Raw genomic sequence first — 12,666 nt, 5'->3', positions numbered from 1 at the left:
TGTGTGCCCCACTGCCGTGCAGGTCGAGACCGTCATTTGGACGAGTCTTCCGGGACGACACACAGAGGGATTTTACCGTGTCGCGTGTGCGCCGTCCTGTGCGCAGGCTGCCCCGAGTCAGTGCAATGCAGCAGCAGAGCGCCTCTCGACAGCGCTGATGTCTGGCCTGCAGGATAAAATCGAGGATTGAGCCAGCGCCCCAAAGAGTGTTTATCTCCTAGGAGCCAGTGAGTCAGCCTGCCTCCCACATTCCCCGCTTTGTCCCTGAGCATCACTGCTTTTTCTGTCTCTTGCCCATCTCACTCTGGCCCCTCCAGTTGTCCCTGGGGATCACGCAGTTCTTTCCACTGCAACGTTGTCCCACCCACTCGAAAATGCGACTCAGCCCCCGCAGGCTGACTGGCTCGGCGGGCAAGCGACAGAGAAAGAAGGTTCAGGACTCAAATGCACTATCAAGAGTCCACCTGCGTTCACCCCCTTCTTCCCCTTTGTGAAGATGGCTCTGCCCTAAATCACAGACCTGTAATCGTGGGGCTGGAGAGAACGCTGGTGTTTTACCGATGAGCATGTGGAGGCCCGAAGAGACACGTGGCTTAACTGAAGTCTCACAGGTGGTGGCAAAGGAGGGCGTCACCAGGGGCTCCTCCTCTCTAGGAAGCTCGGGTTGAAGAGCGTTCACCCCCAGATGGATGCGCTGGGGGCAGCCCCGGTCCTCGGTCACTGCGGCCTGCCGCAAAGATTCTGACAGTTGGCTGGAGTCAGCAGGAAGGAGTGAGAAGAGCAAGCTCACCTGGTCGTTAGTGACAGGAATGCCTGTGTCCGCAGTGTCCTTTGGCTTTTCAGTACTTAATTCATCTCGTACAGTAAGGGCCAGACCTGTGCTGTTTTTGTCTTGTCCTTTGAAATCAATGGACCAGCTAGACTTTGAGAAAAAAGACTGCCCTTAGACTCTGGAAAGTGACTGAAAAAATAGGGCCACAGGGCACAGCCTTTGAAACAGAATGGGTCACAAATGGATATTTTATAACACCTCAGATTTTTATCAGTTAAAAATATCAGATGCGGTACCAGAGTATAATACAGAAAGCCCAGCTGGATATGGTGGAAAGGCCCTCAAGCCAGGAGTTAGAAAATACTGGCTCTGCCTCTCTAATTGGGTGGCCTCCTACGTCACCACCTCTGTGGTCTTTGGTCACCTCATATATGAAAGAGGTTGTACTGGAAAATACTTAAAGTCTGCTCAACTCCAAGATTCAGTTATGTCATCTTTGAATATCTAAATTCATGAAAAAGGCTAGCTTTGTGTTTCTGTCAGATTCTACCAAACAGAAATTGACACTGTGAAGTTCTGCTTGCTAAGGACAAATGCCCAGTGGACCTCATGCTTTCATATTCCTCTGATAAAATACAGTTATGTATAAATAAAAACAAAGCTGTATTAGAACTTGAGAGGAGGGGCACCTGGGTGGCTCAGTTGGTTAAGTATCCGAGTCTTGGATTCTGCCCAGCTCATGATCTCAGGGTGGTGAGATCGAGCCCTATGTCAGGCTCTGGGCTGGGCGTGGAGCCGGCTTAAGATTTTTTCTCTCCCTCTCCCCGCCTCCTCTCTCTTTCTCTCCCTCTAAATAAAAGAAAAGGAAAGAAGAAAAAAAAAGAATTTGAAAGGAGATGGAGTTAAGTCATTATTTCCATAGACTTGGGTTCTGCCATCTATAATTTCTCTGAGGTACAGTTTCTTTATTTTTAAAATTAGCGTGATGATTTTTCATACTCGATTTTCAGCATCTGTTTTACTCTGATAATTTATGATTCTAAGGCTTTTAGAGAAGAGTTTTTCCCCTAAAACAACAACAACAACAAAATGAAAAATGCTGATACTGAAATAGGGACAGGAAAATGGGTTGGGGATGTAGGGAATTGTTTGTAAATTCCTAACTGATTAACATCAGTGACATAATTCCTTCATATCTACATGTACAATTTAATTTTTAAATTATTTTCCTGGAATAAGAGAGGGACAAAAACTTAATTATTGGTTATTCAATTTGCTCTGCATTTGGATTATAGGATTTTTGTAATGGAAATGCCAGCACAGGCTCTAAGCTATATGGTATGAACATACTGTCTGGATCTGCTCTCCGGAGATTCTGTCCTTGTTTGATGCATCTTGCATTCGATTTCTGTTCAGTAGTAAATGTTAGCATAATCCCGGAAGCCCTTGCTTTCCCTGATATGGTTAATGTAGAAATCTGCCTTTTGTTTACCTGGTGAGGGAGAACTCAGATCTGCAAAAGTCATATCATTAGGAAAATAAGACTATATATGGTTTTGGTGCAGATGATGCTGTTTTTTTAGACAATATTCCTAATTCCAGGAGCTGCCCTAATTTAATGATTTTTCTTATATTTTGAAGAAGCTATAAATAGAATAGATATCTTTTCGTTCACTCACCAAGTTTGCAGTGAAGCAGGTCTTATGGGCATCTAGCTGAAGATGGGTGTTTGCCACTGTATTCAGAGGCCTTGGGCCGGGCTCCGAAGTCTGGCTGAGGGCCCTGTTTATAGGAGATCTACACACAAATGGCCCCAGAGTTGTGTTCTGTTGTGCTCTCTCTGGTTGAGTCAAGTAAGTAAGAACGTGGTTCCCTGTTCCCTTGTTGTCTATGGATGAGAACAGTGAGGACCAGCACATTTTTCCAAAAGTTAAAAGCAAAATAAAACCACCACTGCCATCAAGAAAGGAGTGAGGAGTCCCTTCCTAAGGTCAGGGGGAATTGGAAACACTTACGCCCACTCCTGGTCACGTAAAATGACAGGACCTTCCTGGAATTATATGAAGCAGTGAAGGAGCAGCAGAAACTATAAAAATGCCTTTGGCTAATCAACGTGGCTCTCAGATGTTATGCTACGGAAATATTTATGGATGCGCACAAAGATGTGTGTATAAGGGTAGTCCTTGGAAATAGTGGGAAAATATGTATCAAACATAAATATTTGATAATTAGGCATATTGTGATGTCTCTGTAATCAAAGAATAACGAGCAATTCAGGCATGCTATAGAAGAATGCTTTCGATGATTTTACTGAGAATACTTACGATGATTTTGCACGTGCTTCATTTTTAAGAAGGGCAGGAAGGCATTCATTTAAAACCTACATATGTTGTGCCAAAAAAATCAAAATACTCATGTGAACAAAACCATTGACTCAGGAGTTGTGCCAGTGTTGTAAGTTTATGTCAACTTTAGAGTCCGAGAAGGTTTCCAAAGCAGGGACATGAAAAGGAGGGTTAGGGAGTCTTAGCGTCCCTCCCGTATCAGGGCAAAGGGGAAGTGACAAGGGAAGGGGTAAAGGGGAAAGAGGTGGTAAGGAAGAGAAAATTCAGGCAAGACGGACATGGAGGTGGCCCCAGTTTCTGAGATGACAGGCTGGATCACAGCATTACGCGTTTGCCGCTAATCTTGCCCTTTACCAAGAAAAATGAGGTCAAGGAAGTTTGCTGCAGGTTTGGAGGCCGTGGAGTCTCTGACTTTGCTCCCCGGGCCTGGTCCCCTGGCTCCAAGCCACTGTTGGCTCCACAAGGAGCCTGGGGGGGGGGGCGGGCGGGGACCCCATGGGGTGTGTCTCAAGCTCCTTGGGGCAGGAGCTACCAGACAGAGGAGCAACCTTGTCCCACTGAGCTCTGGTCATCGTCCCTTCCAGATAAGTAGGCTAAGCCTTCGTGACATTAAGTACCCATGATCTTTATAAGGACTGAGGGTTCTGGTCCAGGTCTGTTTGAATCAAAGCCCAGGCTCTTTCCAAGAAGCTCTCCTGCCCTAGAAAGCCTTCCCGTCCAGCTGGTTGGTAATTCTAACATGTAAAATGCTTTTAGAAAAACAGGACCGTGATCTTTATGACACCAGGGGCTGTCAACAGCATAGGTGGCACCAAATTCATGGAAGAAAAGGTCCTGTGACAGTTGTGCCATGCCATTACTGGAGAGAGATGTTTTGAGTTGAACCTGGAACAACGGGGAGCATTCACTTAAGTGAAATGTGTATCTCTGCCTTCTTCCCCGAAATGGCTCAAGATGCTTAACCTTCAGGAGGGGTCATCAGGCTGACACCCCAGGAGAAGGCTGGGGAAACAGTCCTGTCATCCTGAACAGCTCAAAGCGTTTTTCCGTGCAGCTCCAACGGCTTTTAGGGCTCTGTAGACCAGCTGGTCAGACCCCTCAGTCCTGGGGGTTGCCGGCCGCACCCGTCCGCCAGCCCGGGCACCCCTGTGAGGTGCAGACCTTCCCCTCGAAGCTTTCCTCCCAGGCACGGTTAATCGGAGCCCCCTGTTAACTTTGTGCCCTGAAGCCCCTGTGCTCCAGCAAGAACCATCAACGCGGACTGGTGAGAGCAAACTGTGGCGACCGCTTCTGAAGTTCTGTCCCCGCATTCCCTGAGAGCCCCACATGAGCCCCCGCATCTTGTGGGGGGTTCCAGGAGAGAGGGGTGGCTGCGGAGCGGGCTGCTAGCGGTCAGGAAGCAGCTGCCCCAGAAAGGGCCGTGTGTGCACAGAGGTGTGGGGTGAGGACCCTGCTGGCTGGCGACCTCCCACGGAGGCAGAGAGCAGGCCGGGAGGCGGAAGGAATGTCCGAAGGCTTCCCTGATGTCTTTATGTTGTTCATTCTCTCTTGGATTCTCTTCTCCCCTTCCCTCCTTGGGACGTCCTCCTCCTCACCCCTTTCTTCTTTCTACCACTCCAGCTCACCTCTGCCCTCCTCCTTGGACCCCCACTACACGTTGCCCCCACTTCTGGTCCCCTCCCCTATCTGTTCCTCTTGCTCCCGCTCTCTCCATTGGCCCCTAAGTCCCTGCCCATCTTCTCCCTCCCACCCCTTCTCACCACCTGTGTCTGTCCATGTCTGTCTCCTGTCTCTCCCTCCCTCCGCCTCTCCCTCTTTCATCCACCCCCTTGGTCTCCCTTTAGTCCTTTCTCTTCCCTTTTCTCTTACTTAGTATCGGGTATGGGGTTGCACTCTGTGTCATGCGGGTATAACGGTGTTCACAGGAGGCGAGGAGGTGGGGACGTGCCGTGGGGCTGGGTGATGCCCATTTGCTGCCTGACTGCCCTTTCCCAGGGAAGCTTCTTGGGGGCTGCTCTTCCTGATGTTTGCATGTGTTTTGGTTTTGACTCCTTATTTTTATTTTTTTTAATGATTTTTTATTATGTTGGTCACCATACAGTACATCCCCGGTTTCCGATGTAAAGTTCGATGATTCATTAGTTGCGTATAACACCCAGTGCACCATGCAATATGTGCCCTCCTTACCACCCATCACCGGTCTGTCCCATCCCCCCACCCCTCTCCCCTCTGAGGCCCTCAGTTTGTTTCTCAGAGTCCATAGTCTCTCATGCTTCATTCCCCCTTCTGATTACCCTCCCTTTCTTTATCCCTTTCCTCCCCTACCGATCATCCTAGTTCTTATGTTCCATAGATGAGAGAAACCATATGATAATTGTCTTTCTCTGCTTGACTTATTTCACTTAGCATTATCTCCTCCAGTGCTGTCCATGTTGCAGCAAATGTTGAGAATTCGTTCTTTCTGATAGCTGTGACTCCTTATTTTTAAATGAGTTTCAGGAATCCCATGAGCTCAGCAGAAATGTAACATGGAGGGCCTCAGACTGGCGTAACTCTGTGCCAAGCACCTTTGGCTTTGGAAGGGGCTGGTGTCACTGGGAACGATTGTCCAGACTAACCGAATGGGGCAGGAAGGGAAGGAGAAAACAAGGGTCCATACAAGCAGTTTCAAAATAAGAATATCAGCACCAAAAGGCAGAGCTTCCTTCTTCATCGTGGAAATATCCTCAGGTCAGTTTTGGGAACAGGGAGGTTTAAATCAAAAAGCGATAAAATCTCCATCTTATCCACGATACTTTGCCCATGGGCTTCCTCTTGGATCCTCATTGTTTTGGCCATTAGGAGAGCAGAGCCTTCCAAGTGGAGACCTACATCCCTCAGGCTGCAGCCAGTCAGGAGGAGGCCATGGACCCTGTGCTCTGTGCTGCTCTGCCAGAGTTGAGGCAGGGAGGGAGTCGAGAGAGGGCTGGGTGGGTGAGTGTCCGTGGTTTTCCCTGCCTCCAGCTGGCTTATCCCCTGAGTGGTCTCTCTCACTGACTCTGCATTTCAGTTGTCCTTTTATCGTAAGTGCAAGACTTCAGGTCACAAGTCATACGTATGCATGGTGGTTCATCCTGATTCTGGAAAGTGGACATTATCGCAGGTCTGGAATTTCTGTCCTTGGGACAGATGGGATATGGAGTAAAGAATGCGGTGTCTGAGCATCCAGATTTTGTTTCATTTCTAAGACTGGGAGAAATGGTATTTCCTTGTCTTTCGAATTCCCCATTTAGTTCCCCCCCTACCATCTGCTGGGTAGAGACTATGAGTTGCTTCCATATTTCTCTAGCAGTCTATAGGGGAGTGAATCAAGATTTCTCTGTTGTCCCCTACTCATAACCAAGTGTTTGGTTTATGGAATAAAACCCAGATCATCTAAACTAAGTCCCGTAGGACTGCTTCAAAGCCACCTTACTAGGATTGGTGCATTTCACGATACTCCAAGGATAGGGTCCAGGATTCCTCTAGGCAGTCTGGGTTTGTCCTCTTTCCTTCAAAGCCCGTTTTTACTTTTGTCAAATAGGAGAAATAGAAAATTGAAAGAAACAAAAATGACCCTGAAGCTTGGAAATCCGAGTAGAATCATAAGTAAATGTTCAAGGAAATAAAACACTGAAAGTTTGGCAATCCTTTACATATTGTTTGTTTCACTGGCATTTCATGTCCCTCGTTGGAAAACGTAATTGGAGCAGTCACTTACGCTTACGTTAAAGAAAGCTGTATGACGTAAACAATTTCATTTCTTTAATCAAAAAACACTGTATTACCTGGCATAGATAAAATTGTTCCATGATGGAAACCTGAAATGTGGAGGTTACATCTGGATGCACTCATAAAGGACATAAACTTGCTCCCTGGCTGCAGATGTGTGAATGTCTGTTGGACGTGGTAAGGCTGGGGTAGAGTATTCTTTAATTTAGGGGTACAAGAGTGTCTTAAAATTCGTTTGGTGGACTGCTGTTGTGGCCTTTTAAAGGCCTGGTTGAGACTGATAGAGAAAACCATAGTTTTCAAATGTTTAACACATTAATGACTGTTGACCATGAATGTTCTCTCTGGACGTCGTCCTTCGCTTCTTGTCATGTAAGTCTAGTGACGCTCATGCCCTAAATAGGAGAGAGCTATGTGAGTATGTAAGTCAAAGAAGTAATGGTTGATAATTGGTTCGATTAGTCTAATTCTTTATTGGTCACAGAGACGGTTTGGGAAATTCGCTAGGAGGTCACATTACCACCTCATTCTTCCTTTGTGTGTGCTAATACTTTCATCCCCCAAAAGAGTATACAGGTTAATAGATTTCTCTCGAAATTGACTTGGTGATGTAATTACATTCTGTTAAAGATGCTAACTTAAAGTGTGCTCAGAATTACTTATAATAATAAAATATGAAGTAAACATTTAAAAAAATTCTTGGCAATGCAAAAAAAAGTAAAATAAACCCAAACCTCACAGGGTCCCTTAATGACTCTCCATCTATTACCTTCTATCCCTTATCCAGATCCAGCACTGCTCCCTTGCCTGGCGTGAGGTATTTAGTGGTAAATAACTGGGGAGTCATTTCCCCCACAGGTGGGTTTTGGAGTATTTCCCAGTTGCTTTAAGTGGGTCGCTCTGTCCCACCAGTCTTTTCCTCTGTAAAAGTGCGGCAGGCAGTAAGAGTTCCTTTGTCACTCCCATCTCCAGACTATGACCGTTTTCACACCAAGGAAATGTCATGTTCCCTTTTCTGATGGCGTAAGTTTTTCTCTTCATACCCACTTCCCCACCCCCCGCCGCCATCGTCACTAACGGTGTATCTTGTCTACCAGTAAAATTTAAATGTGTAATATATTAAGGATGGTTCTGCATTGCCTCTTATCTGACTAGCATCTGTGGGTGTCAGCTGGCAACACGTAGCTCGGGTGTCTGGGCCGCTCCTGAATACTCACAGGCTGACCCACTCTCTCCTGATGAAAGGTACCTTCAAACGTGCATGTGATTTTCGATATAAATTGTGTATGCTTAAAGCCTCCCTGTAAGAGAATCGCTCGACCGAATAAAATGACTTGGCTGGGACTTTTAAGAAGCTGGATATAAATATCGCTAGAAATTATAGAGCGAGCTTAAATACTTCACTCTCTGCTTTGCTGAGCATTTTCAGAATGCTTCTGACCGCATCTGTGAAATCTGAGCTTATGCCGGAGGAAGGGCAGGGGGTGCAGGGAAGGGCAGCGGTAGTCAGACGGGATCCCTGGCCCTCCCAGGGAAACGGCGAAGTCATGGCTAAGCCCTAACATGGTTTCTGTGGTGGTGAAGTTCTTACCTAATCAGCCACCCGCGTTTTGATGATGGGTGTCCATACCTCGTTTGAAAATCCACATGTCTGAGTTCAGACACCTCCTGTGAAGACTGTCATGTTCAAACAGAATGTACATTGTGTTCTCTCGAGAGACGCTGTGCTTTTGTGGATGGTAAGAACCGAAATCAAAGCATTGCCAATCTTTGTATTTTAATAGAATATCTTATTCTCCTAATTCTGTGCAAGGTGCTAAAAAAATCTGTATCTAAGATGACATTTGCATAGAGTGAAGTATTTATTCTATTGCTTCAAAGCTACCCATTGTAGAGAAAGGTTAGTGCGTGGTGGCGGTGGTGGCGGTGGTGGCGGTGGTGACGGTGGTGGCGGTGGTGGCGGTGGTGACGGTTGCACCTGAGACATGTTACATCAGAATGCTGAGGTCCTTCTTTAAGGTCAAGAAATGACTCTCCCCTTTATGCACTTTCCTTTTTATTTTGTACAACACTGAAGCGTGTGAAGACAAAAACATAACCTACTGTTTTCCTTTATACAGTTTTGCATTTACAGCTTTTAATTTTATGACGCGATCTTGATGCCAGGTTTCATATAAGCGATGAGCTGCCATTAATGTATTAGGAGCCACTCTGTCAGTTTCTTTGTTCTGTCATCCTGCTTGTCTGACGGAGCAGAAGGTGGGACGGTTAACAGAGGAGTCACTGAGGTACAGGAGGGGTGTGAATACCAGCCCGGCTGCTGTGGCGTTTGGTTTATCATCACCCCCAAGACTTCCTCCGATGTTGTCTCTGTCCGTACGATCTCCCCCTCTCCCATTCCCCTCCCTGCGAGACACCAGCTTCGTAAACAGAAGAACAAATAGGACGCCTCGCTTCCTCCTGAGCCGAGTTCTGTCCCTCTCCGTGAGTCCCTCCCCTGCTGGCATTGCAGCTCCCCCACGGGATGCAGAGATGGGGTGCTGTCAGTCGGTTGGAATTAGAAGCCGTGCTCTGCATCTGACCTGGTGCCTCAGCCCCGCCCCCTCCAGCACAACTGGCGAACAGGGGTGGTTTATTTTGGGGCTGGCATAAGAGGCTGCGTCTGACAGCTGTGAGTGTCAGCTCAGGGCTGAGTCTGTCATGTAATGTGGCCTCAACTCTTGTCTCCTTGCCTAGACTGCTCCCTGGAAGCTCAGCCCAAGTATGTGAAAGGTGGCAAGCGTTACGGACGAAGGTCCTTACCCGAGTTTCAAGAATCCGTGGAAGAGTTTGCAGAGATTGAGCCCCTCGATGACAAAGCTCGGCCCTCCCACACTCCAGCCGGTGACCGCAGCGAGGTAAGGAGTCGACAGGCGCGCCCTCCTGGCCCAGAGGTGCGGGGCCCCCGTGCCCCCTTGGCGGGGGTGTGGGGACAGGTGAACTGAGGGGGGTATGGCTTCTCTCAGTTCCCAACCACCTGCTACTCTTACTGCTTGCCTTTGGGTATATGTGGCTCATTTGTCTATGGCTGGAATGTTTTCATCTCCATTTCCGCTTCTGGAGAGCTGACATTTCTGGGCCAGCTTTACGTTTATATAGTTTAAAATTCAGTTGCTTTCACGTTATCTGGGGTCTCACGTGCAGCACTTCTCGGGACTGTGTCTGTCCTCGAGGCACTGCCATTTTCAGTGGTGGGAAAAGCTGCCCCCCTGCCTGCCGGCGCCCACAGTCTATAAACCAGCGTCCGTGGCAGGTGGCGGAGGAAAGCGGTGCGCTCAGGCGTCTTGAGAGCCGCGCCTCATCTCTCGTGGTGGCATAAAGCGGCTTTCAGACCTGGTTCTTGTGGCCTCGGCAGTCGCCACGGCTCTCCTTCCTGGGTGTGTGGCCCCCGGGGCCGCCCAGCCCTCCAGCCGGCCGATTTGCCCGCTTTGCTCATCGCCCTTCTTTGCCTCGTGCACGTCACCGCAATCTACCCGTGAAGGAGAAGCAGGAACATTTTCTTTATTCTTCCTTGCGGCTCATTTACCAGCATGCCATTTATAGAACATGGTCGAGAATGCCGTGCTGAGCAAGCTCTAAATATTTCTTGCAAATCCCAACTTAGACTGGGGATGCAAATATTTCAGATATTAACATAAGCTGGGAAAGAGACAAAGTGCCTCAACTTTCTCAAAGTGGTCTGTCGATGGGGGGTTGACGGAGGTGTGCGTGTGTGCATGCACGTGCGTTCATTGCCGTCCAGCGCCCCATGTTCAGCTCATTAAAGCCCACAGGAAGCCTGCTCCAATAATGTCCCCAGCAGTCAGACATCCAGCATCTTCAGCCTTGCAGAATGCCCACGAACCCAAAGGTAACCGAAAAGAGCACAGGTGCTGAGCAGAAATGAAACCACACATAGTACTGCAATCTAGAAGACACGGGACTGGTCTGCTGATCCCAAGAAGCTCCCACCATTGTTTTAAAGATAAGGAACACCTAGCGACGCCTGAGTGGCTCAGTCAGTTAAGCATCTGCCTTTGGCTCCGGTCATGATCCTGGGGTCCTGGGATCAAGCCCCACATCGCGGGCTTCTTGCTCAGCGGGAGGCCTGCTTCTCCCTCTGCCTGTGCCCCTGCTAATGCTTTCTCTCTTGCTCACTCTCTCAAATAAATAAATAAAATCTTTAGAGGAAAAAAAAAATAATATTTGTCCTCACACCAGAAGTGAAGAAGGACCAGTGGCAGACATGTGAGTGAGAAGGAAGAAAAAAAGCAGGCAGAGAAGGAAGATAGAAACCCTCTCAAAATGGTGTTAAGAGTGTCGTGGGTGAGAGGTGACAGCTGAAGACAGAAATGGCCAAAGAAGAGGACGCTGCCTGGGACGTCACAGCACTGGGGGGGGCAATCAGTCTGGGGTAGGGTTACTTCTCTTCTGGGGTTCAGTCCGTTTCAGACCCTTTCTTGGGTCCCTGTGAGAATTTAGATTGGGCCCTTTCCCCAGTAAAACACATGTGCTCACAGGCACAAAAATTTTGCATATCTAATTTCCGAGATGCAAGTAATTTGCATACTTTAGTTATTGCTGTGTTCATAATATTTACCTTGCTGTCAGGAAGGGTCTCATTTTATTACATGAAGTCTGTTTCATGACCCTGAGTAATGTGGGATGTATCTGAGACACTTCTCTATGGGAGAAAAATGCTTAAAATACATCTCAATCCTTCAGGGGGTAAGCTTTCGTTATGTGGAAAACACTTTTAAGTCTAGTATCTCCTTTCTCCAACTGCTTTCAGTACCCAAGCATTATTATTTGATGCTAAGAAATAAAACGATTACTTATTTTTTGATAAGATAGTTTCCAGTTACTACCTGGGGATACCCAGATAGTTCTTGGGCAGAGCTGATTTTGTTGCTGGCAAATTATTTCTTATATCCTTGTTTTATCTACTCTACTGACTTCCAGTGAGATTCACTATTTAAAAGTGAGACTTTGGGCTCATGTATAGGTAAAGATAAGAATTGAGGCCTGAGTTTGGGCAAAATATTGCCGCTGTGTCTTAGTGAAAGGGTATGTCAGCAGAACGTCTCACATGTGTCCTCTACCCCCACGTACTTCAGTTTCTTACTCCTCTAGAACCTCATAGGCGAGACCTTCTGACACTGGATATGGAAGCTTTGGTTCTCAATGACCCCTCTCAACAGAACAGCAAATAGAGGCCCAGAAGCATCCTTGCTCTCGATGTCTGTTCTCCTTGAGGACCCCTACTGACCCGACTTTGCGAGTCTGTTATAGCCCACCGCCGAAAGCCTCTAGGGGCACTGGATAACCCCCTTTTTACACTTTTAAAAATTGCTGAAGGTGGACTCCAGCCAAAGCTCACCCAGATGCTTTCTTGCCTAAAAGCGAAGTGTTTTGTAAGCTGCATTGAGACTGTCAGTTTTCAGAGCAATTCATCACTTTAAAACATCAAGAGCTGCCCATGTGACATGTTTGAAGTTCCTGTGGTCAACCCAAAGGGCCCTTCCAGGCTTTGTGTCGCAGCCACGGCCATACGTCACACTCACTCCTTCACGGATACTCACGGTCCAGTGACGTTGTTTCCTCGGGACGTCGGTCTTACGGCACACTGTCGTGTCAAGAGAGCATTCGTGTTTTCGGGCTGGTTTCCATAGGAGCTCAGCAATTGAGGGCCACTTTGGGCAGCTCGAGCTTGCCCTCAGAAGTACCCTGGTCTCTTTGGGGTGCCTGGTAATCTTCGTTATTCCACGATGGCCCCCACTT

General features: G+C 47.7%; 1 protein-coding gene across 10 annotated transcripts in view; it reads left to right on the top strand.

Annotated features, from left to right (window-relative positions):
• The window catches only part of NIN (ninein), a 106,859-nt gene that overhangs the window by 36,631 nt on the left and 57,562 nt on the right, over positions 1-12,666 (top strand). For all 10 annotated transcript variants that reach the window (XM_034648571.1, XM_034648572.1, XM_034648573.1 and 7 more), the window contains one exon: positions 9,604-9,764. In XM_034648571.1, the coding sequence (XP_034504462.1) occupies positions 9,604-9,764 (161 nt within the window). The remainder of the gene's footprint in view (positions 1-9,603; positions 9,765-12,666) is intronic.

Source organism: Ailuropoda melanoleuca, chromosome 20 (assembly GCF_002007445.2).
Source record: "Ailuropoda melanoleuca isolate Jingjing chromosome 20, ASM200744v2, whole genome shotgun sequence".
In the NCBI taxonomy this organism is placed as follows: Eukaryota; Metazoa; Chordata; class Mammalia; order Carnivora; family Ursidae; genus Ailuropoda; species Ailuropoda melanoleuca.
The sequence above is the reverse complement of the archived record's forward strand: the minus strand, read 5'-3'. Positions and strand labels throughout refer to the sequence as shown.